This window comes from Haliotis rubra, unplaced genomic scaffold, assembly GCF_003918875.1.
Source record: "Haliotis rubra isolate DU_JTF1 unplaced genomic scaffold, ASM391887v1 Scf219, whole genome shotgun sequence".
Lineage (NCBI taxonomy): Eukaryota > Metazoa > Mollusca > Gastropoda > Lepetellida > Haliotidae > Haliotis > Haliotis rubra.
In genome coordinates, this window is record NW_025766214.1 from 6,935 (window position 1) to 33,641 (window position 26,707).

Genomic DNA, 26,707 nt, shown 5'->3' on the forward strand with positions numbered 1-26,707 from the left:
TGTGGAAGGCATACTGGCAAAAGATTCACTGTACTATGTTTCTGGGAGCTACAGAAAAAGGCCTTGATGTCACAGTTTTGTAATTTGGATATTTTAAGAACCCTATTTATGCTATGTATCAGTTTGATATATTGAGCAGCGTAGATGACTTATTAAAAACAAGCAAAAGGTAATAAAAGTAAAGTTCACTTGCCAATAGGGATCGTCAACGCCGACTGGTATTCGTCCACTAAGACACTCGGTCTGTGATGATGATATTGTGAGCATTCACTTATATTACCACGTCCCCGCCAGATAGCCAATGGAATGGTTTAGATGAAGGTCACTGTCATGTGACCAAGTCGGATGTTTTTAAGGGAGAGGAGGAAATTGTGAATTGCCCATCTCCATTCTATGCATGACGTCCATTTGGAGGGGCAAGGGCACGCCAAAAGGTGTGAATTGCCCATCCCAATGAAAACCAAGCATTCTATGCACATGGCCGAAATCAGTCGGGCGACAAGATTATAAAATCACAAAGCTGCTTATCAAAAGAAGGATATCTTCACGGTGACGAAATTAAATTTGCTGATTAGTGGTACATCTCCGGAAATTACCTGCCACGCCTCAGACTAAACAGTAAATACAGCAGAGTGATATACAGCTAATGAAGTGATAATTAGATTTACAGGAAGCTAGAGATGTGCATGTATATACAACGAATCCATGAGGACAGGTCAAACAGACGTTATAAAACAATGATGATACGTAGATGTGATATATAGAGTGTGATATAAAGCTAATTAAGTGACAATAGAGGCGGCTTTTGTGATAAAGTATAGCTGTCATAACGCCGACGGGCCGACGGAGCATGCACGCCAGATCATAGATTTGATCCGGTATCAGCAAAATATAACTGCGCGCAGAGCCCGACTATCAGGTGTGACTCGAATGCACATTATACCTTGGCAGAACCGCATTTTCAAGGGCTTTCCGATACACTAACATTATAAATAATAACACTACAGGTATTGCTGTTATGGTTAGATTCCAAACGCTTGTACTTTTTTAGTTCTGTCAAGCATGTTCATTCCTGTATTGCTCAACTATCTAATGTTGCACAACAACATATTACATATTCCCAGAATCCCCATGAATAATCTTGCAAATGCACTATATATGTAAATATTAACACCGCCGGTATAGCCGGTGTACAGATTCATCTAAATTCCGCCAATCTATATCACGTCCCATATATTTTGCAGTTCGCACATTAACACTTATATAGCTCCACCACTGAATGTGCAACATGTGCGTATTATACATTGTCTAAAACACGCCTTAATAGGCTTTCAAACGCGCTATAGAAATGTATATTCTGAGGTGATCTGTAAGAATAGTAGCCGTTATATCACGACTGCGCGTGTGTTGGCGAAAATTGCTATATCACAGAAGAATTGAACTTCAGTAAAATTACACAAAACATCACGTCGGAGTTTCAATCTGACTGGTTACCAGGGCAGCACAATATTCACGTTTGTATATTTGAGAGAGCGTTTCCCAAGGTTTCCAAGAACGTATAGCATGCAGAGATATGACAAAGTAAAAGGCTTGAAAAATGCCATGGCGCAGGCGACTTCCACCGGAGGCTGGTGGAACAAATTTCTTCCACCGGGGCCTACGTGGAAGAAAACGCACAGCTTAAAATCACAGAAACCTTAATTGCTCGGCTATAAAGTTGCGTAAAACAAACGGAAACATTCTCCGTGTAGCCACAGGACACAGCTTTCCAACGACGCGCGGCATGCGCGTGTAAGGATTTATGCAGCCCCCAAGGGAGCCGTGCTGAAATAGGTGATACAATCTGGGAGGCTTCATGCACATACTATATATACGTTTGTAAAACAACTCTGTGGCTTCCTGCACATACTATATATACCACTGTAACTATTCACTGTCATTCACCTGACCTGATGAAGGGGCAAGTATTAGCCCAGAAACGTCGTGTGTAAATAATAAAGAAGTTGCACATCCATATCAAGTGTGTTGTATTACCCTACCAACTTCTAAATGCCTATCAAACATCGGAATATAACATATTCTCTTGTTTGTCACAGATAAAACCAGACTGGCGACTCCGAAAGATGAGGATCCAGAAAGTGAGGTTTCAGAAGATGAGATACCAACAGATGAGGATCCAGAAGATGAGGTTCCAGAAGATGGAGCCATAGATGGTTTGAACGAAAGCTGGTTCTTCATATATACATCTCACAGGATGTAAATCTTTACCACAGATATATTTTTTCCTGTTTAGAAGTGGTTGCAACTGTTTGGTGCATATTTAAATCATGAAATCCTGTGGGCACTCGCGTGTAGTATTTGATGTATAACAGTTGTTCAACTTCCAACTGTAGGTTTCGTATGTTTCGGGAAAGAGTGATTACCTAAAATATTCTCTTTTAGTTCTTCATTCCTGCAACACAGGTTATTTCTCTCAGGTTTTCGGCTAAAGTCCTTGGTCACTGAGAACATGTCCATGCACAATACTTCAACCAACACACACATCTTAAAGTTCCACGATACATGTATACTCCAGCCCTAATCATACTGAGGTAAGTTTCACAAAGACATTACTCAGTCATAAAGACTAATAATAAATAAAAATAATAAAGAAGATGAAATGCATATATTTGATTATCAATTATCCTTCTTTTTTCATTTCCAGGAACAGATGGCGCATTTCAAACCTATTTTCAGAAATTTATTAAGTAAGTTGACATTTTCTTTTGACAAAACATTCTGTAAAATAGAATCGGTTGTTTTAGAATATTATAAATGTTATTTTATAAATGTTTTTATTTGTGTACTTATGTAAATTATTGCTTCACACTGTAAATATGACTATTGCAGTTGGCGGTTTGATTTTGTGCTACTGACGACTTTTGTTAACTACTGTTTCACTCTTAATTATGACGAGTGTTGTGCATAGTTTGATTGTATACTGCTGACTACTTTTGTAAACTGATGTTTCACTCTTTAATTATGTACTGTGCATGGTTTGATTCTGTCACGCTGATTTGTTGTATGCTGCATTAATTTCGTACACCTGATCACGTGCATTTTGTATGATCCTGCAAAGATAACGTGCTGTATGTAATTTGAATATGCGCAGAAAATATAAACCACACGCTCGAGCGAGGGATTTGCCACAACCGCTACTCATTGAACCCCACGACGACGATGATGTGTACACGTTTTCCTCCCAAAAGGCGGGCCTGGCTGTCATCATCAACAATGAAGAGTTCGACCGAAAATCCAAGTTGTTTGATAGGGAAGGAGCAAAACAGGACGCTCGTAATCTTAAGAAGCTTTTCAAACATCTGGGATTTCAGATCAAGTATTACAAGAATCTGACAGCACGCCAAATGGTGAACACACTTCAAACATGTAAGCCATGACATTGTCTAATTTGATTTCAATCTTAGTTTGTCCTTGTTATGAGTTAGATTACATACTCTTTATGTTAACTATTAAAGTTAATTTTTCATTACCAATCACCGTTAATAAAACTGTTGTGACCTTCTGTAGAGAAGTATTTTGTAACATTTTGAAGAAACTAGTTTCTCATGTCAGTCATGATATATTCTATTAAACAGTAGGGGTTAATCAATATAAAAGCGTCACAAATATTGCTACTTTATGTCCCATATGAGATAAATAGTTTAGAGATGGAATATGGACACATAAATGAGATTTGCATTTGCATGTCCGTCACGTCATTTACCGTGAAAAGTCAAGGTCATTGATATCTCGTGAATCCATCTCTATTCTCAAGAAAAACCCGGATAACGAGTGAAGGTGTTCTGACAGTCACCCCGGTCCCACCATACACCACTGTCTGAACGATTGTTCTAACGTTACCGGGTTGAATACGCGCAATTCCTTTACGCCACACTCTGCAAACCTTGATTCACCTGAAAACATCTGTGTAGCCGATTACGAATCTTCTGCCCATTCACTGAAGCTCTGTGGAGCTCATCTCCAATTTGAGAGTCACTTTGAACATGGTTTCGTAAACAGTCATTCTAGTGAAAGGGTCCTGTTCGCAGTTGTCGCCCTTGGTCAATCAGGTCGACGTCTATCGTCAACGTTATTTGTCTGTCGATATCGTGATAGTAACATGCCAAATACTGACTGTGAAACGTTAAGAGCTCGTGCCACAATGCACTGTCTTGTTCAAACTTTCAACATCCAATTACACACCATGGTGACGACGCATGTCAACAGAACAAGCTTCAGTCTGGATGTATTACTGAAATGTGCAGCAACATTTAAACACTTTCATTGTAAATTTCTTAAGTCATAACACGTTGTGAAGAGAATAATCATTTTCGAAATCAACATACAAACAATCAACTTGTTTCCTAAATACTAGTAATAGAATATCCCTTCTTGTTTTAATGGTATACATTTCTGGTATCCTCCGCCGTGATATTGCTGGGATCTTGCTAAAAGCGGGGTAAAACTAAACTCACTCACCCACTTATAACTGTACTGTGTGTTTACAAATGCACATTTTTCATGTTTTTACGGTTCTTCGATTCGCAGTCGCCGGCACCAAGACGTACGATATGAACCAGGTGGACTGCTTTGCCTGTGCCATCTTGTCACACGGGCACAATAACACGCTTTCACAAATGCCAGAAAAAGAAGACCTTATATTCGGCACAGACGGCAAACCTGTTCTCACTCGACATCTTCTGAGCATCTTCAACGACGAATACTGCCCTGAGCTCCAAGGGAAACCACGACTGTTCTTGTTACAGGTGAATGTACAATTCATTTCTTTAATTGCGTCTCATGGAAATTCTATATTGTATGCAAAGGGATTCTGCTATCAATGATGTTTTCTCAAAATATTGTATACTTGTGGAGGCCATAAATTTGACGCATGGGTTCCAAAATGATGTGGAGGCAATTCCCTATTTAGACCTGTGCCATTACGTTCCCGTGTTATTTCATTATTTTGCCAACGCCTCGTGTCGAAATTGATTGTGATTTATGTACATAAATTATGCATGTTCATAATGATGTAATCGGAATCGTTCAATAGTACAATCGTCTCTGCTTTTATTGTGGCAATTTTCAGAAGATAGAGTACGGTTTCTCCTCAAAATGAATTCATTTAGTATTTGGTATTCATGGGCATTGCGTCAACATTGTAACACAAATATAGTCCGTTTGGCCAAAAAGTGGACCAATGAATTGCAATCTAACTCGAAAACTAATAAACATATAACACTCAATGAAACGCCGATCATAATCAAAACATCAGACCAACTCTGTGATTATTATTTTCGAATTTATGTCCTAAAAATATATAAGTTGTTTAACAAAACTGTCATTAAATTTTAACACAGTTCACTTTTTGTTAAGGAGGAGTGCAAAGAGAGGAAGCCTTCACTTTATTGCTGGATTTAGATGTGCCTCAATGTAGCACTTTGACACTACATGGTCAACAATGTTATACAGCATTTACTTCCCCAAAGTGTAAACTATTGTTTATGGTATCATATTAAAAAGGTACAGCCCGGAAGACCAACAAAGTATAAACTCTAAGATCTTTAAGATTAAATGGACATAAATCAAGGACAAACATGCTGTACTACTGGGAATATATATGGGAACGTACAGTTCCAGGTCTTGAAGAAAGATGTATATCAATCTCCACCGTTGGCAGCTAGGGACAATTATTGGATACACTGATAAATTTAAAACTTGCATTCCTTGATCGATTCTGTAACCAGTATTGTAATGCAAAGCAACACCCCGCAATTGGTCAGAACCTTCTTAGCAGTCCTCCGCAACTTCTGTGGCAGGGGAATCTTAGGTCCCGCAATTTGTACTGCAGAGTTGCGTCCCTGTCGCGTGAGTTCGAATACCGTTTCTCCCCAATAACATTTCGGCTTGTCTTCACACCGTGCAGGGAGCCTGTGGGTTTCACCAAAGTGGTAAAGACCTGAATCAATTCAGGCTTTCCACCCTCAATAGGCTGACACGGGGCGAGGTTCAGAACTTCACTGCAAAAGTTCATCATACAATTTCCAAAATACAATATATATATCCACAATGACATCTGTAGGGCATTTCTATTTTCAGGCCTGTCGGGGAAATCACGGTATGGATCCATCTTTTATTACAGTGTTGAAAAATCAGATAAATGTACAACCAGCAGGAAAAAGAGCTCCCAAAGACGCTACTGATGCTGTACCTGGTCACGTGGAGCAACAAAGCGAGGAGCAAGAACAGGAACCGAAGGAAGACCAAGAACATGAGGATGAGGAGAGGAGAAACAAGAGCGCACAAGTACAGGGACATAAGGATGACGATGAAGATGAAAACAGACAAGACCAGGAACATGAGGAGAAAGATGAACGCACACAAGAACAGAAACATGAACGGCCTCGACATCTCATTCAAATCTCCCCATCACCCATCTACAAGGACTTCCTGGTTTTATACGCCGCGACTCCAGGTAGGACTGTGTTGAGGGTCCCTTGAATAGAGGGGGTACTGTACTTCAACTCAAATTTAGACGTATTTATCATGGGTGGTTCTAATCTAAGTTCCGGTATACTATGGAGTTCCTTGAGAGAACTTACTTTACTACACAGAAATATTATTTTTGTATTTAAATGACTAAGGGTACAAATATTATAACAAGTCGTAATTTCTGACGGAACATATAACAGCTCCCAAACTAATGTTTTTTACCTCAGATACTTCTTTTTCGGAGTTCCGAACATGATACCCAGAACTGTGTTTTGGCAACTATTGGTAGAGTTAAGCTCTATGTATTTTGTAGGTTCGCCTTTAGTAACAGAATATTTGTTCTTGATTTGAGCGTTCATGTTGATCAATTTTGTAATGTCAGTACAGGACCCCTAAGGTAGATTCGCCTTAAGTAACAGAATATTTGTTCTTGATTTGAGCGTTCATGTTGATCAATTTTGTAATGTCAGTACAGGACCCCTCAGGTAGGTTCGCCTTTAGTAACAGAATATTTGTTCTTGATTTGAGCGTTCATGTTGATCAATGTTGTAATGTCAGTACAGGACCCCTCAGGTAGGTTCGCCTTTAGTAACAGAATATGTGTTCTTGATATGAGCGTTCATGTTGATCAATTTTGTAATGTCAGTACAGGACCCCTCAGGACTTTGTGTCACCAGGTAACTTAAAAATAACTTATGTTAGTCGTCTCTTCAATGATGAGATTTGTAAATATAGTAGAAACCTAAGTTACCGTATTCAGTGTAAATCTCTCAGTTTGACGTGACAAACGTGATAAACAGCTGATGTTCTGGTTACCCCGGTTCACAGAAAGCTATAGTAGACACTGTTGTCACAAACATTACGTACGCAACACACCCTGGTGGCCTAAACAGAAATGTTGCTCGATTATGAATAGTTTTTGTGTGCCGTATTTCCCTGAGCCATTAGATATATCAGTAATTATTACCCTTAAGATACATTTGCCGATAGCCACAGCATAGGAACCGTACACCCCGTTAAATCTGTCACTTGACACACTAGACACTATGACATTGACCTTAGACGGAGTATGGCTGCCAAACAGCTGATCACTTCGAAATGTTATAGTTGGCGTATACAATTATGAGTATAAACAAAGTTACACAACGACTCTTTTGTTCCCGGGTGTAGAATAACCAACCGAAATATTGGTTATACTATGGGGACTACTTTCTTCTGTTCGTCTGCTTCTAAAAGAGACCCGGAAATGCAAAAGATCAAATCAATCTTTATTTCGGGAATGACATTTGCAACCTTGACATTGACCGTTCCAATGACCCAGCGTCACATATGGTTGTCGTGGACGTCTGTTGCGACCAGAACTGGGATACGACCAGAACTGGGATAACTAATATGGAGAATTATACGTCTTACTGTCAACTATGTATTTAATCGACAAACAATTATTAAGATCAAAATCAGCTGCACAACTCGTGTCCTTTATTTTAACTACTGATCGCAAAAAATGCCAATGGCAGCGCTCCATAGTCGATGTCCGCCATAATAGCTAAATATAGCAGCGCAGAAAATGTAGAAACGTAAAACTGAAACGAAATAGAATTCATTTTCATACGCTTTACTGTAATTACTCTACTAGCTTAAAATAAGTGAGCGACCAATTAATGTTCCTGGTTGTGGATGCTGAATTTAGGTGTCAGGTGTTTTTCATTCATTTTTATTCATAATGATTCATTCATTCCCAGAAATGGTTACTGCTCAACTTGAAATATGACTTTCTTGCAATATCTAATGATATTTTAAAATATAGCTAATTATTCCTTTGAACAATATATGTGTATGCCCACAAATAGAACCAGAAAATATATGATGTGAATGGTATTGGATTTTGATTTTATAGTTGAATAATTATGCTGATATGTGTAAAAATATAGTAAGTTGTACCTAAATATCGGCAAGCCTGGCCATTTTGCAGTGTTTTATGTAATAATACAGTAAATAGTTTCTTTTAAAAAGAACGGGGAATAAAAGAAAATTAAATTATGTCATAATTATTTTTTTAATGATGTTGCATCCATTCTTGATGGGTATGTATGTATAACAATTCAAGTTTGTTTTGGGGATTTAAGTTATTTGTGTTATGCCATTTGTGAGAGTATATAAGAGATTGGTATGTTGCTTGGGCATACTTTTCAGAGAATATTTCTTTATGAAATACTCGAAAAATATACAGGTTCATGTACACATTCATGACACTGTAAAAGAGTGGTGATCTATTATTTATAATGGTAGGGTGTATTCAGTAACACGCCATCACACATAATACTATGCTGATAATGCTGAGTGAAAGGTCCAGTTAAAGTTCTCATCCCCAAATGTTCACATGGCCCCTAAGCAGTTAGTGGCTCCCTATTTTTATAACATGTTTAGCCTCCAAGTAATGTTGTGTTAATATTACTGCTATTAGCATATAAGATTTGCCAGTAATTATCATTTATAGCTTTCATCATTATTGTGTGTACATGGAAGCTGTTTGTAACAGACACCAGACATACAAGGCATAATTACTTCAGAATGAAAAAAAGTGGAGAGTTTGTGCACCATCTCAGAAGGCTATAGTTATAACTTTGAAGAAAAATGATGGTGTAGAAATTATCCAAAATGTTTCTTTAATGTTCCTTTGAAAATCCCCTTCCTGGTCAGCTTGATATAAATGGGAAATTCACTGAGCCCTTCATAGCAGCTTGAACTTGTTATTCCATGCATTGTCATCAATAACATTATATTTGCTGAACTAATTAGCGGTTAGAATTGTCCCCTTCACAATTTGCTTGAAAGGGTCATCTGCTCATTGTGTTAGAAGGCCAAGCAGCTGAAGCTTCTTTGATGACATATTGTTACTGAGATGAAACTGTCAAGGTACATGATGCCTTCATATTTACTTTTTTGTGTAATTTCCCCAAGAAACCAATGCTACCTGATGTGGATATGGTTGTCGGGCTCAATGACTTAGTCATTGTTTAGAATCAAGTCTCAATGATTGCATGTGTGGCTGCTTATGATCTCAATAACTGGATTGTCTGGTACAAACTCAGTTATTTACAGATATCATGTAGCTAGAATATTGTGTAGCAACAAACAACAAACAAGCAAAAAACAATTTATGCCAGCTTTGGATTAGGAATTTGTGTGATAAATGTAGTCAAGGAAATTAAAACATGCAATATTGCCCCACTGCTTTTAGGTTTTGCCCATAAGTATGAAGTATAAGAACCCAAAAGAAAATAATAAATTCCATTAAAATATAGATTGTAAACTTGTTCCACTTCAAACACATTTGGTTGAGGGAATGCTATGAGCAGCCAAAATGAAATCAGAAGATTCCATTGATTGTAATTTTATGGTGTTATCCCTCTTCTGATTGAATCTGTATGTATTATACTAATATTGTACAGATTCTCTGAAAATAAGAGATATTGTCCTGTTCAAGATTCAGCCCACAATTTTTAAATGTCAGATTATTCTGTTAGTATTAGACTTAGGAGACATTATCCCTCTCCTGGTCAAAGGCATACCAGGATTAAATCAAGTTAACTCTTTTAAAGTTGTACTAATTAATGGCCTATTTGCTTTCATAGTCTGCTTTCTACATGTCTGAAATATGATCTACTATCATCAGATTTTAAAGTTGTTTTCCTTTATCTAATTAAGGGCATATGAATAGTATAAAATAGTTTTAAAATCTCTAAACATTGGCAATATTGACCTGTTGCATGTAGACTCTGTTTCACAAGTTTCACTTATGACTAAATACTATCAACAGCCATGAGGAATCTTTAGATTCGATAACTGTAATTTTCAACTTTTACTCAAGCAGATATTGTCACAACAAGGAATAAGAACGCCATAATAACTTTACCAGATAGATATAACATGAACCTAACAGTTTACACACTCACACCCATTCAGCTTGAGTCAAATAACTATCACCCTTCAAGGGCATCACGCACAGCACACAGTTTAGACACAAATCAAACATTGCACAATCACTGTTTCCCTCAAAATACTAAAGGTTACTACATGCAAATCACTAATATATTAATAGTGTGCTAACAATCAATCCTTCTCATACAATACATCCAACTGTAGATTTTTAAGGCATATTCCCACTCTTGGTTAAGGACATGTGAGTATCATTATTACTATTTCATTATTAATGCTATACTATTATTTCATTCAGAATTTGCTGACAAGTTGGAATTGTTATTTACCACTATAAGCGCAGAGGAAATCTTGAAATTCCATAAACTGTAAGTTTTAAAGGCTTTATCCCACTTCAAGCAAAGGGCATGTCATTCATGATAACAATTAAAAGTCTCTGAAAATAAGAACTATTGACCCAGTACATTCATAATTTGCTCACAGGTTTGAAATGTTATTCAATATCATCAGCCCAGATACCATTTTGAAATTGTATAAACTGTAGGTTTTAAAGACATTATCCTACTTCTGCTCAAAGGCACGTGATTAATAATAATAGTTAAAAATCTCTGAAAATTTGAATTATTGACCCAGTACATTAATAGTCTACTTGTAGGTTTGAAATGCTATTTACTATCATCAGCTAAGATAACTTCTTGAAATTCCATGAACAGTAGGTTTTAAAGGCATTATCCCACTTCTGGTCAAAGGCATGTGTTTAATAATAATAGTTAAAAATCTCTGTAAAATAGAATTATAGACCTAGTACATTCATAATTTCCTCAGAGGTTTGAAATGCTATAAACTACCATCAGCCAAGATACCTTCTTGAAATTCCATAAACTGTAGGCTTTAAAGGCATTATCCCACTTCTGGTCAAATGCATGTGATTAATAATAATAGTTAAAAATCTCTGTAAAATAGAATTATAGACCTAGTACATTAATAACTTACTTGTAGGTTTGAAATCCTATTTTCTATCATCAGCCAAGATAACTTCTTGAAATTCCATAAACTGTAGGTTTTAAAGGCATTATCCCACTTCTGGTCAAAGGCACGTGATTAATAATAATAGTTAAAAATCTCTGTAAAATAGAATTATAGACCCAGTATATTCATTATTTGCTCAGAGGTTTGAAATGCTAATCTATATCATCAGCCCAGACAGCTTCTGGAAATTCAATAAACTGTAGGTTTTAAAGGCATTATCCCACTTCTGGTCAAATGCATATAATAACTAATAATAGTTAAAAATCTCTGAATATTTGAATTATTGACCCAGTACATTAATAGTTTACTTGTAGGTTTGAAATGCTATTTGCTATCATCAGCTAAGATAACTTCTTGAAATTCCATGAACAGTAGGTTTTAAAGGCATTATCCCACTTCTGGTCAAAGGCATGTGATTAATAATAATAGTTAAAAATCTCTGTAAAATAGAATTATAGACCTAGTACATTCATAATTTGCTCAGAGGTTTGAAATGCTAATCTATATCATCAGCCCAGACAGCTTCTGGAAATTCCACAAACTGTCGGTTTTAAAGGCATTATCCCACTTCTGGTCAAAGGCACGTGATTAATAATAATAGTTAAAAATCTCTGTAAAATAGAATTATAGACCCAGTATATTCATTATTTGCTCAGAGGTTTGAAATGCTAATCTATATCATCAGCCCAGACAGCTTCTGGAAATTCCACAAACTGTAGGTTTTAAAGGCATTATCCCACTTCTGGTCAAAGGCACTTGGTTAATAATAATAGTTAAAAATCTCTAAACATTTGTATTATAGACCCAGTACATTAATAGTTTACTTGTAGGTTTGAAATGCTATTTCCTATCATCAGCCAAGAAAACTTCTTGAAATTCCATAAACTGTCGGTTTTAAAGGCATTATCCCATTTCTGGTCAAATGCATGTGATTAATAATAATAGTTAAAAATTAGGAATTTCAGCTTAGTGTATTTCCATTTCTTACATGTAAATCTGCACATGGTAACTTTGAAATATAATGAAGATATGGCATCTGCAAAGCTTTAAAAGTAATTTTTTCAGTCATTCCTCCATTTACACTTTTCCAGTTACAGAGTTAGATATTAACATAAGCCTTCTTGCCCTTCTGCCCCTCTGTATCAAAACTCAATACATTCACAAACACTTGGGATGGACTCCATTTCTGAACTTTCATTGTTGAGATGCTTGTAATTCAAGTTCTTGAATTACTCAATCAGAAAATGACATGCTTCTTTCACTGCTTCGCACAAAGTGTGGTGTGGTGTTGTACTGTGAAGAAAACAGAAAGACATAATCAATGTACCATGTTTGCATTAACTAACTACATCAAAAACATTCAAGAAAATGGCCACCAACATACTTAAAAACCATGGAAAGTACTTTGAATAACTTGGAATGGCAGTTGCCAACTGAGTGGATTGAACAAGAGCGGAGTGGAGAGGAGTGGGTGGTGCAAGTGAAATGAGAGAGTGCGTGGATGGGTTGGGGAATGAGTGAGTGAGTGAGAGAAGTTGAGTGGAGTTGACTTGAGAGGAGTGGGTGGTGTGAGGGAAGAGGGTGTAGTGAGAGTAGCATAGTGGGGGAGTGACTGGAGCGGAGTGAGTCGAGTGAGGGAAGAGGGTCTAGTGAGAGTAGCATAATGGGGGAGTGACTGGAGCGGAGTGAGGGAAGAGGGTGTAGTGAGAGTAGCATAGTGGGGGAGTGACTGGAGCGGAGGAAGTCGTGTGAGGGAAGAGGGTCTAGTGAGAGTAGCATAGTGGGGGAGTGACTGGAGCAGAGGGAGTGAGTCAGTGAGGGAAGAGGGTAGTGAGAGTAGCATAGTGGGGAGGACTGAGCAGGAGTGAGTCGAGTGAGGGAAGAGGGTGTAGTGAGAGTAGCGTAGTGGGGGAGTGACTGAGCTGGGTGAGTAGAGCCGAGGGGAAGTAGTGGAGGAGAGTAGTGTAGTGGTTGGAGTGTAGTGAGAGCTTAGTGGGTGGGAGTGGGTGGAGCGGAGTGAGTCGAGCGAGGGAAGAGGGTGTAGTGAGCAGTGAGCAATGGGGAGGGACTGGAGCTGGAGTGAGTCGAGGGTGCAGTGAGAGTAGCGCAGTGGGTGAGGGAGGACTGGAGCCGAAGGAAGTCGAGTGAGGGAAGAGGGTGTAGTGAGAGTAGCAGAGTGGGGAGGACTGGAGCGGAGTGGAGTCGAGTGAAGGAAGAGGGTGTAGTGGAGAGAAGCATAATGGGGAGGACTGAGCGGAGGAGGGAAGAGGGTGCAGAGGAGAGGAGCATAGTGGGGGGAGTGGACTGGAGCGGAGTGAGTCGAGTGAGGGAAGAGGGCAGTGAGAGAAGGCAGTGGGGAGGACTGGAGCGAAGTGAGTCGAGCTGAGAGAGGAGGGTAGTGGAGGAGAGAAGCAGTGGCTGGAGGAGGTGGAGGAGCCAGTGAGTCGAGCGAGGGAAGAGGCAGTGGAGTGGCTGGAGGAGTGGAGCGGAGTGGAGGACCGAGGAAGAGGCAGTGAGGAGAGGAGTGGAGGAAGATGGAAGAGTGGAGTGGAAAGAACAGGAGTGGAGGAAGGAGACCGGAGGACCATGGAGTGGAGTGAGCTGGAGGGAGTGAGCAGTGGATTGAGCTGGATGGAATGACACAGTGACCTGGAGGACACCCACAATGATATCCACCATGGACCACACACCCAGTATTTGTAAATAATCCTAGACATTGCACAGACACACATATAAGGACACATGGATTGACGACCACGAGCCCTGATACACAGACACGAAGGAACACAGTGGACCTAACCACATGGAGACCACACTGTAAGTGAGTGGCCACATATGAGGCATGAAACATTGATCGAGACCACAGAATAAATAGGAATCACAGTGGAAGGAATGCATGGACGAGAACCCCAGACATGGAGACCAGGATATGGAACAGACATCCCAGACACAGCCCCAAATGATACATGATCCACCCCAGACCAAATAGGATCCCATCCCGACACATGAGGACACTGAGACACAAACCCAGAAAGAATGGAAAATGGAATGACCAGAACCAGACCAACACACAGTGAGGATCCACACAGAACAAAAGAAGATGAGACCAGAAATGGACTGGAAAATGGACAAGAACACGGACTGGTGGAGGAACAGACTGGATACACAGCCACAGGAAGACACTGAAAGGTGACACACATAGGACCAAGATAACTTGACAGGACACATGCCGACCAATCCACACACTGACATGACCAGACACAGACATGGAATATGGACCAAGGAGGAAATATATAATAGAAAAATATGTATAGAGGACGGACGGAATGGATGACATGGAATGGCCCCATATATAATATGGAATAACACAAGGAATATACAGACACAGAAAAAGAAATAGTGGAATAACGGAGGAAAGGACACAGGAAAAGGAGCCATGGTATGGATATATAGAAATAGTGGTTGGAATGGAATGCAGACTGGATGAAAGGAAGGAGTGAAGGAAGGAAGGAGGAACAACGAAATGGAAAGAGGAAGGAGGTGGAAAGAAATGAAAGCACACAGATGGACACGGAATAACTTAATATTAAAGAAAAGTACAATTTTGGTATATAACAAAGCATATCTGTTACACCAAACACATGCACACCTTTTACATGTTACCTCCCCATAAAGAAGATGCCCTTACACTTGAATGCTATGTTATGTAGATGTACTATAAAAACAGTCACATTTCATTGTTTTCAAATGAGTCCAGGTATACAATTATACAGTGTCATATCTGGGTTGTATTTCTCACTTTTGCTGCAAACATTGTGATATGTATTGCAGAAAACAAACTCAGTATTTGACAGATGATATTATGTACTATACTAGTATATCAAAGGTTGATTATAATCAATGAATTGCCATCATCTTTGGATATGAGTGTTTGTCTGTTTCTAGACTTGCTTGAACTGAATTGGTGAAAGTGGAATTGGTTAAAACTGTCTGTTAATGGCTGAATCAACTGAATAGAGACCAGCTTGAGTTAGCACTGACTGTGCAGACTTGCCATAAACATGTCACCAGATGCTTCCCCTAATTGCTACTGAGTAGCTGTCTGTTCAGATCTGCTGCTGCTCACCAGATTGTTGAAACAAGAATTCCAAGGAGGAACTGACTCTATGAAAGGTGTGAGAACTTACTGTTTATTTGTGCAAGGTGGTTATATCATATAGGACATTTTGTGGGAGAAATAATAATATTTGTGAAATAATTTGTAAATCTGTGAATGAATTTGGATGGGAATGTATATGGTTAGGTAATTTCTTATTTTTTGCAATGCATGTAAACAGATAATGTTGTCTTGATTTTAACCCATGTATACAATAGGTTGAAAAGTGTGACCCATTAAGGTATTAAATATGAATTTGGATTAATATGTATACTATTGGACAAGTAAATTTAAGAAGGACTGTGGAGTAAGCTCTTACCTTGAAAAGTTTTGTTTGATAGACTGACAGTGATTTTGGTTGTTAAATTTGATAAAATGAATTAAAATATATTATATATGTGGGGTTTTATCACTTGTTTGTCAAGAACAAAGCATTGAAGAAAAAACATGATTAATATACATGTAGTTATAAGTGTGCAGTTATAACTGAAGATGGGAAAGGTGATTATGAAAAGTAATGCTTGCCATTTCCTAACCTATCTAACAATCTTAATTGGTTATGGGAATATGCTTGAAGTATTGAGCTCTTAGATTGCAGCACAAGTCTAAAGTTTCTTATATTCCATGACTATCATGACCATTACCTTCCTCATTGGTAATGGTAAGACATACCTATGATGCAGTTTCCAAAACAAAAACACTTTTGAGTAGTATTTCATTGTTAAAATGAACAACAATGTCATGTACTGTGTGCTCAGTCACAACAATTAAGCAAAATTCTGGATGTTTTCTGTGGAAATAACATTCATTTCATTCTATACAATATTTTAAATGCATACCATTCTAAAGCTGATTTCTTCAAAACTTATGTATTAAAGAACAATAAAAATAGAACTAGAACAAGAAATTTATTCAGTATCAGAGGTCACATGGCCAAGAGTACAAAGCATTGGATCACCCATGTGCACAGGGACAGGTGGGACAAATGTTATTCCATCTTAATGCAGTGAAAATGTATAGCTTTTAAGATATGGCATGTTTTCGTATATAATGCACATAATAATTAATGAAACATTAGTAGACCAGCATTTGTGTATTTATTGCTTACTATATTTAAGATTCTTTTGTTTTGTCAGATACCCTACAAGGCTAAATATATTTGGGTATGACATGAAGCAGCATAGTGGCACATACATGTATGTTACTGATATTGAATATCTTAAGATATTCGGTAAAAGTGTAGGTCCTGGATGTGATTTTAATTGTTTCTCTTGCAATATAGAAATCTATAAATTGTGAAAGAATAGTGATAATGAGTAGTTTGGACTGCTTGGTATTCTTCAATAAAATATTTGTTATGCTGATCAGGAGCAGGTATGTGGAAATATATGGGATATCCAACTTATATCCAGTGCAAATCATCAACCATAGGAATGTTCAGTAATAGATGGTAGAAAAATGCCTATATATGGGTCGGGTCATAGAAATACCAGCACGTATATATGTCTAAAGTGAAATGGTGTGTGAGCATGCGCTTATGATTAAGGCACTTAAGAAGAAGAGCGAGTGAGTGAGTGAGTATGGTTTTATGTTACTTTTAGCAATATTCCAGCAATATCACAGCGAACCTGGGTCTTGGGTCTTCGGAGCCTTAACCACTAGGATACCCCACCTCGCCAGAAGAAGAAGAAATTATTTTCTCAAAGTGTCACATGCTGTGGTACAAATTGTATAGACATAGTATGATACATTAAAAAGAGCACCCAGCCAGTTGGCCTACGAGACACTAATTACTTGATGGTACAAATAAAATATAAAAGTGAATAAGAGTTATAGTTATAACCACACACACACGCACGCACACACACATGCACGCACACACACACACAGACACACAGTAGGTAGGTTGTGTCAAACACCAATAAATGTTACAGGTTTTTAAGCAGCTATGAAGATATATGTGACTTGCATCTGCATGCATAATGCAGCTTATCCAATACAACAAAAGAAACCATTCTCTTCCCCGCCCCCACCCATCCCACACCCAATTCACGGGGTCATTTTGTAAATATTTCACTCTCTCCGACTTGTTAAGTTATAATAAACCCATGCCATGCCGACATTATCTTATTCTCATCTATTTTTGCAATCTTTTGCTCAGTTTCTACATTCAAATTTCGGGCTAGTGAATTATTTTGTGGGCTAGTAATTTTCAGGCATAGGTAGCCCGACTGGGTAACAAAATTTGGAAACCAGTTCGCACACTGACTTGTAATATACTCATGCCAATAATGGTTGTCACCCCCTTCAGTTTTTTTAATTGGAGAGAGGGTGTGGGGGTTGGGGTGGGAGGGGGTGACAACCATTATTGGCATGAGTATATATTAAACATGCTATGCATACCCTCCCTCACCTTCAGTCTGAATGAATAGAACATAGCCGGTGTACAACCTCTCCCGTCTTTCATTCTGTGTGGGTTAGTTGTATATCCGATATACCCTTCCCGTCTTTCATTCTGTGTGGTGTAAGTTATATACCCGATAGACCCTTCCCGTCTTTCATTCTGTGTGGTGTAAGTTATATATCCAATAGACCCTTCCCGTCTTTCATTCTGTGAGGTGTAAGTTATATATCCGATATACCCTTCCCGCCTTTCATTCTGTGTGGCTTAGTTTTTTATCCGATAGACCGTTCCCGTCTTTCATGCTGTGGGGGTTAGTTTTATATCTGTTATACCTTTCCCGCCTTTTATTCTGTGAGGTGTAAGTTATATATCCGATAGACCCTTCCCGTCTTTCATTCTGTGAGGTGCAAGTTATATATCCGATAGACCCTTCCCGCTTTTCATCCTGTGAGGTGTAAGTTATATATCCGATAGGCCCTTCCCGCCTTTCATTCTGTGTGGGTTAGTTTTATATCCGATATACCCTTCTCGTCTTTCATTTCATGTGGATAAAGTTATATATCCGATATATACCTTTCCGTCTTTCATTCTGTGAGGTGTAAGTTATATATCCGATATACCCTTGCCGCCTTTTATTCTGTGAGGTGTAAGTGATATATCCGATATACCCTTCCCGCCTTTCATTCGGTGTGGCTTAGTTTTTTTATCCGATAGACCCTTCCCGTCTTTCATGCTGTGGGGGTTAGTTTTATATCTGTTATACCCTTCCCGCCTTTTATTCTGTGAGGTGTAAGTTATATATCCGATAGACCCTTCCCGTCTTTCATTCTGTGAGGTGCAAGTTATATATCCGATAGACCCTTCCCGCTTTTCATCCTGTGAGGTGTAAGTTATATATCCGATAGGCCCTTCCCGCCTTTCATTCTGTGTGGGTTAGTTTTATATCCGATATACCCTTCTCGTCTTTCATTTCATGTGGATAAAGTTATATATCCGATATATACCTTTCCGTCTTTCATTCTGTGAGGCGTAAGTTATATGTCCGATATACCCTTCCCGCCTTTTATTCTGTGAGGTGTAAGTTATATATCCGATATACCCTTGCCGACTTTCATTCTGTGAGGTGTAAGTTATATATCCGATATACCCTTCCCGCCTTTCATTCTGTGTGGCTTAGTTTTTTTATCCGATAGACCGTTCCCGTCTTTCATTCTGTGGGGGTTAGTTTTATATCTGTTATACCCTTCCCGCCTTTTATTCTGTGAGGTGTAAGTTATATATCCGATAGACCCTTCCCGTCTTTCATTCTGTGAGGTGCAAGTTATATATCCGATAGACCCTTCCCGCTTTTCATCCTGTGAGGTGTAAGTTATATATCCGATAGGCCCTTCCCGCCTTTCATTCTGTGTGGGTTAGTTTTATATCCGATATACCCTTCTCGTCTTTCATTTCATGTGGATAAAGTTATATATCCGATATACCCTTCCGCCTTTTATTCTGTTAGGTGTAAGATATATATCCGATATACCCTTGCCGACTTTCATTCTGTGTGGTGTAAGTTATATATCCGATAGACCCTTCCCGACTTTTATTCTGTGTGGTGTAAGTTATATATCCGATATACCCTTTCCGTCTTTCATTCTGTGTGGGTTAGTTTTATATCCGATATACCCTTCTCCTGCCTTTCATTCTGTGAGGATAAAGTTATATATCCGATATACCTTTCCGACTTTCATTCTGTGAGGTGTAAGTTTTATATCCGATATACCCTTGCCGACTTTCATTCTGTGTGGTGTAAGTATATATCCGATATACCCTTCCCGACTTTCATTCTGTGAGATGTCGTATGATGACAATCAATGACAGTTTACCAACAACATCGCACACCTGTAAAACTGCTGAAACAAATACATGCTCATGATATAGTCAGAATTGTACATTCGACTCTGCTTTTAGTAGAGATTACTTATGGACGTGGAACAGGTTTGGCCTCTTCTATTAATATATCCGATATACGCCCTTCCCTCCCTCCTCTGTGATGGAAGTTATATATCCGACACATACCCCTTGCCTCCCTCCTCCCTCAGCCTCTATCTATCTATCAATCTATCTATCTATCTATCTATCTATCTCTCTATCTATCTATCTATCTATATGGAGAATCTATCTATCTATCTATCTATCTATCTATCTATCTATCTATCTATCTATCTATCTATCTATCTATCTATCTATCTATCTATCTATCTATCTATCTATCTATCTATCTATCTATCTATCTATCTATCTATCTATCTATCCTCTATCTATCTATCTCTCTCTCTCTCTCTCTCTCTCTCTCTCTCTCTCTCTCTCTCTCTCTCTCTCTCTCTCTCTCTCTCTCTCTCTCTCTCTCTCTCTCTCTCTCTCTCTCTCTCTCTCTCTCTCTCTCTCTCTCTCACACACACACACACCACCCCTAGTTTTTGTGTACAAAATAGATGTCCCTTCTACCTCCCCAGAACAAATTTAAAGTAAAGGATCAATTAAAATGCGGCAAATTCGGTCACAAACACCTGAATACGTTTTCATAGTTACATAGCTTATTACGACAAAAATCAGAATTATTTCAGAACACAATGGGGTGTTTGAACTATTTCCATTAACGTGGCCGATTATATGATATTTATTACGCTATGTAAATTACATGATGCTTGCATTATAAAACAACACAGTTAATGAAAATGAAACGTCGTACACCATGAGAGGTTTGCTTGAGTGGGAATTGCCACACGATATAAACGATTAAATAACTGACGAGTACAAAAATAATTAGAAACTCTTAAGGTTCTTCCAACCTATATTCGAAAATTAAATGTGAGCTACATATTTGCAGAGGAATATGGAAATATGTAACCGATAATTTTCAGTGTCTCCTCACAAAAACATTAACTAAATCATATTCCGCACATAGATCGCCTTAAGTTTTAGAGTTAACTGGGAGCATTACTGCAGTAAATAGGGTTTTACGAAATTGTGGACTGTTTATCCCAGTTCTGGTCGTATCCCAGTTCTGGTCGCTACAGACGTCCCCCTCGCAGAGCCTTCATGACCCCGTTTTCTCCCGCGGCTTAGGATGTTGCTCACCTTCTCCTCTTGTTGCTCGTTTACACTTTTGTACTCGCTGACTGCATTGCTTCTTTACCCAGCGGTTCGTGCGATCAACTGCTCATCCACCCCGTTGTTGGACGTGTTGCCCTCAATGAATGGTTTGTGTAGAAACCTGAAAAATACATATTAGTAAGTACATTAATTTTTCCATTCATCAATATTTAAATTAATAATTTCATTAAAACATCAAAAATGAAACCCGGACCAGTTTTGCATATGTAAACAATATATACAAGTATACATATGTCAGCAATTTTGTACATAAAATGTTAAAAACCTATGCTTAAAAGTTATTGGAAGTGGGGTCGGGGTGGTCATTGATTTTGTACATGAAGGGGTAACGTACCTTGTACATAAATTTTAGGTGGCGGTCATTCACATTGTACATCGTAAAAACCATCAAACAACGAGCCACACGACAAATGTTGATACTGACGCACGTGATAATCGTGCCTGGGCGATAAATTCTGCACGTGACCACACGTCTATGCCGTATTACCTCTGGTGTGCGACTGAACACAGCAGAAACTACATCCCACACTGTCGCTGAATAACAAGAAAGACACAACATTTTATATCATGTTGTAATTTGATGAGGACGAAACTCCTATACTTACTTTAAGTCAAAACAAAGAAGTTAAGAGAACAAGTTGCATGACATATTGTCATGTGTTTAATATAGAAATTACGGTCAATTTTACACCTGCGCAAGCATTGTGACACAAATAAGTACGTGTCAAAATTTACTTTTATTGTTATTTTTCACCTACACAGGAAGTTCTTTCTTCATTGTCGTAGTGTAAGTAAGTTACACAACTCGAAGCGGCTCGTAGTATAACCAACCAGTTCGTGGATTAAACTGCACATACGAGTCGTATAACTTATGGTAAAACAGTTGTTGCCATAATGTCTTTGTGGTTTGTGTCAATAATGTGTTAATGTTTCTGTACTTCACTTGTCGTTTAATAAAACCTCAAATGCGATCATTTTTATCATAAACGAAGCCATCACGAGTTATCTTCCTCAATGAGTTTATTGTCGTTTTACAACTGGATGTTGGTTTTTAAAGATAAATTCGTCACAATCTGTGCCTCAAGAAATACGGAATTTACAAGGGTCTTACAGTGCCGTGCATCCTTTCAAAACACAGTTTAACCATAGTGTATGGTGCTACTGTGTCATAACGTTTGCTCCATCTATAAGTGTTTTATAAACTCCTAAAAAGAACACCCGATGATATCATACGAGAGATTAACTACATTATAGGGTTCTTAACTGTTTTAAGTGGTATATACAAGTGGTGTGATACCAGAAAGTTGTCTATATAGTGTATATAGACAATATAAAAGCCTATTAGAACCAGAAAAGTATCTCACTCTATTAACAAAAAAACCCAACGAAATATACTCATGCCAATAATGGTTGTCACCCCCTTCAATTTTTTTAATTGGAGAGGGGTGTGAGTGTGTGGGGGTTGGGGTGGGGAGGGGGTTGACAACCATTATTGGCATGAGTATATAATGATAAGACTTAGATGTGGAATTTTAAAATTAAAGGTTAACGAGGCAAGTCAAAACATTGATTACACAGCAGTCTCGTTTCCTGCTGACTGGGTTCCGCCCTATTGCGCAACTAAGTACAATAACCAGTCCCGAATTTTGAGACCAACTCATTCAACTGGATATTTAAATATTAATCAGTATTATTTGATACATCTAATCACTTGTATATTGCAACAATACGCTCCTTCTAATCCTTGCAAACACGTCGTGCAGCATGCTCTGACAAACGGAAATCGTGGAAATCTCAAAACGAGTCGGGGCCGCTAGAAAAGTTTGGCGGTCTGGTACGGACTTGATATTATATCAATCACATTGTACGTTACAAAAATACATTTGATAAGCGCAAAAACACATATCAGGTGTAACCTGCAGTGAGCCAGATTAATTGTGAATCATTGTACGACCTCATCAAACAGGGACAGTCTGTGACGTCTTAGTTAACGATATGCTGCCAAAAACTCGACATAAAATATAGAAATACGATTTTTTTAAACTTCAAACTTAAAATTAATTTGTAAGTACCATTTTCTTATGAAACAAGGAATTGGAATTCAGTGTAACCACAGTTGTTTGTAGTGACTCTTTTCAATTTCACACGAGACAATTTGGATCGGCTGAAAATAGGTCATTGTCTGAATTGGATAATGAGACTCATGTTTCGGTTTGGAAGGTGGTAGGGAATTGAATTAAGTTAGCGCTTATGTCAATTGTGTAACACTGGAATTGAAGATACGTATCATTTTATCCTTGTGTGTAAATACTATAGGAATTTAAGACAGCGTTATCTACCATGTATGTATCACCACAATGTTAATATTCACAAATTTAGACAGCTAATGAATTCAAAGTGTAAATACTTCATGTAGATATGTTTGTCAAAGTTTAATCTTAAGAGAACAATATATTTGAAATCTGTAGATCTGAAATCCATGTACATTCTATGTAGTTCATGTTCGATGTAAACGTATTATGCTATGAGGAGATGTTCCAATGGCCTTCATACAAATAAACAACTTGACTTGACTGTAGTTAAGCCATCATGTTGGTGTTCTTGTAATGTTCAAACAGACACATAACAGACACGTGTTATAATTTTGATATTTGTAACTCAGTTGGGCTTAATTCGAAACATTGTATTCATGTACTGCGTGTTGGTAGCTGAAGAAGCTGAGGTGAACCGACTGAGTATACCAACTGTCACACCGTTAATGTTGCAGGCCACGCGGCATGGCGGAATAGGGACGATGGGTCTTGGATGATACAGTGTCTCACCAAGGTGATGCTGTCTGAGGACGTCTTTCAAACATCGCTCACGTCGTTGCTGCGAGAGGTCACTTGGAAGCTGGCGATGGTGATGGCTAACGACAAAGGAAGGATGTCAGTCCCATGTGTTATGTCTATGCTCACCAAAGAGGTTTATTTTAAGAAAAAGAACTAAAGAATATAAACAAATAATTTACATTTCAGCAAACATGGCTACAAGGCCTGGAGCCGCCCTCTGTGGCAAAACCCACTAACAGTCTAGGTGACACCCATTGTATTCACCCTAAATAGTCTAGAGTTAGATATGTATTCGTACGTGTAATTATATTTCACAAATAACTACATATATACCACGAATACACAAAAAATACCAAGGCCTCGTTCCTCATGATGATGATCGTAGCTCCCATACTTTAACATAGACTAACGACAGTCGTAGCCCTACCATCGCTTTGAGGAGCGGGGCCCGGAGTAATGGGTGCAGAAATCAGCCTCCGTGGTTTCGTTGAAAGAGTCACGCAACGGTACCACTATGTCAGATATCCTCTGGTAAAGATTCAAAAGGAAATGCCTTCATCTGGGCCTCAAAGATTTCAGTGATATCAAACATTCTTTGCAACAGGGACCGAATCCTACTCTCTGGTCTCGTGGACAAAGAGTCTGCCCAGAGAGGTCCATTCCAGTCTGAATCGTATTATCGAGCGGATATTAATTTCAAGAGTCACAGGAATCTTACAATGTGATGCTTCCCCAACTCGAAGATCATATCATGACGCTTTTCTGTTTATCTGGTTATCAATTATTCGTTATTATAACTTATATCGTAAACGTTATTTTAAAGATTCTCAACGTGCATGCCATTTTGTTACTTATTTTCAATAATACTGACGTTGTCACTTAATTCTATAGTTTTAAAATGGTGACATATATTGGGGCATTTTTAATGTAGGGTTTGCTACCGGTACATTTGACGGTACTAAATGCTGTAATAAAATAGTATTAGCGGTGTCAAATCTAATGCAACACAGGTTTACGTTACATAGCGTACGTATGTCTCAAGTTATTGCATCATGTGTGAGTAGCATACCGTCGCAGTCCTGTCAAAATTCTCATAACAATCCTCAAATAGAATTTAAAGATACAATCATTTTTCAAAAGCACCTATCGTATTAATATTGGTCCCCGATAATGGCATGCAAAACCTCGTAAGTTGCTGCGCTACCGTTTTGTAAGGATGTGGCGGTGGCGCGTGGTCTTGTGCTCAAAGCTCAGGTCACAAATCGGTGAAGTTAAGCAGGGTCGAGCTCGGAGAGTCCTTGGATGGGTGACCGTGTCTGGCAGCTTGACTCCTGAGAGTTTCTAGGACTTCAGTCCTGCCCCACAACGAAGCACATGTGACACAAGTGGTCTCACCTTAGGCAAGTGAGTTAATTCAAAATTGTCTCTGTTCACCCAGCAGGAAAATGGGTACCCGGTGGAAAAAGTCATATGACTATAACCTTTTAGCGCCTAACAGGCAGCTTGGGTTATCCGGGGTAATAATGTGCTGTGCCTAGACTGTTAGCGCTATGAGCATATCTAGTATGGAGTTTGGCGCTATATAAATGGACACATTATTATGTGTTTCGATGCTTATTCACATTACTACAATGGTATTGTGCTCGAAATACCACCTGTGTTATAAAATTCATTAAATGATGTGAAATAAACATAAAACAACAAGTTTTGACGCATATTAAACTGAAGAATCTGGATAACTGACCATGTATGTTCATTCACGTCTTTAGCACCTCTAGGGTATAACATTTGATCCTTGATACTTGTGTTGTATTTAATACCGAAACTGCCATCCCATTATTGTAGAAATTCCGGTAAATAAACTGTTTCTGGAATCCAACATTCTGTCAGTGACTGAGCTGTTAGTCATGAGTAGGACATGAAACTACAGCCATGAATCGAGTAGTACTTGCATTTGAGCAATACACACACTGCATTCTTCAGGCCTAAAAAAGACTAATGAGTTATATGTTTGGGTCATAAAGCAGGCAGTGTATCTGGTGACGTTTGTCAAGTCATGTGAAGCACAAGGAAGCAGCCAGAACTGAAAAGGAACAAAACAATCAAATGTTTTTTTGGGTTTTTTTGTTTTTTATTTTTTCGTTTTTTTTTGTTTTGTTTTTTATTAGCATAGGGAAAGATGTTACATATCCGATACATAAGTACATATATATAGCGAGATGTTACACTGCTACTATGTGAATACAAATATATCCATTTCACATAGCGATGAAGATCTTATCCACGGATGTGAAAGTAACCTCCTCGGAAATGTACAGCATTTGCTTTACATGCTATATTGAAAAATTAGGGCAGATATAGGATAAGTACTAGAAGTGAAAGTGTGGAAATAGGGAGAGGAAGACAGGAGAGGGGGAAAGAGTTGATGAGAATTGGGGGGAAAGACGGGGGAGGGGGCGTGTTGGTGGTTGCGTGTTTACGCTGTAAGTGTCGACATCAATGTTGACCATTTATTTTTAAGTGTGGTATTGGCAGGGCCGTGAATATAAATATGCTTGATATTTTTTATCAAACCTTGGAAATGCACATTTGTTTCTTTATGTTTACACGTATAAATATACATTTTGAGAATGTTATACAAATGGTTTAACAGAA

The 26,707-nt window shown here is 38.4% G+C and overlaps 1 protein-coding gene across 1 annotated transcript; it reads left to right on the forward strand.

Moving 5' to 3' along the window:
• Positions 1-2,096: 2,096 nt before the first annotated feature.
• On the forward strand, positions 2,097-24,818 carry LOC124277139 (caspase-3-like; the record flags this gene model as incomplete). The annotated part of the gene is made up of 6 exons (XM_046712795.1): positions 2,097-2,213; positions 2,705-2,747; positions 3,152-3,426; positions 4,588-4,805; positions 6,139-6,514; positions 23,989-24,818. Coding segments are annotated over 6 exons (1,250 nt in total), but the record flags the coding sequence as incomplete, so codon positions are not given.
• Positions 24,819-26,707: the final 1,889 nt, after the last annotated feature.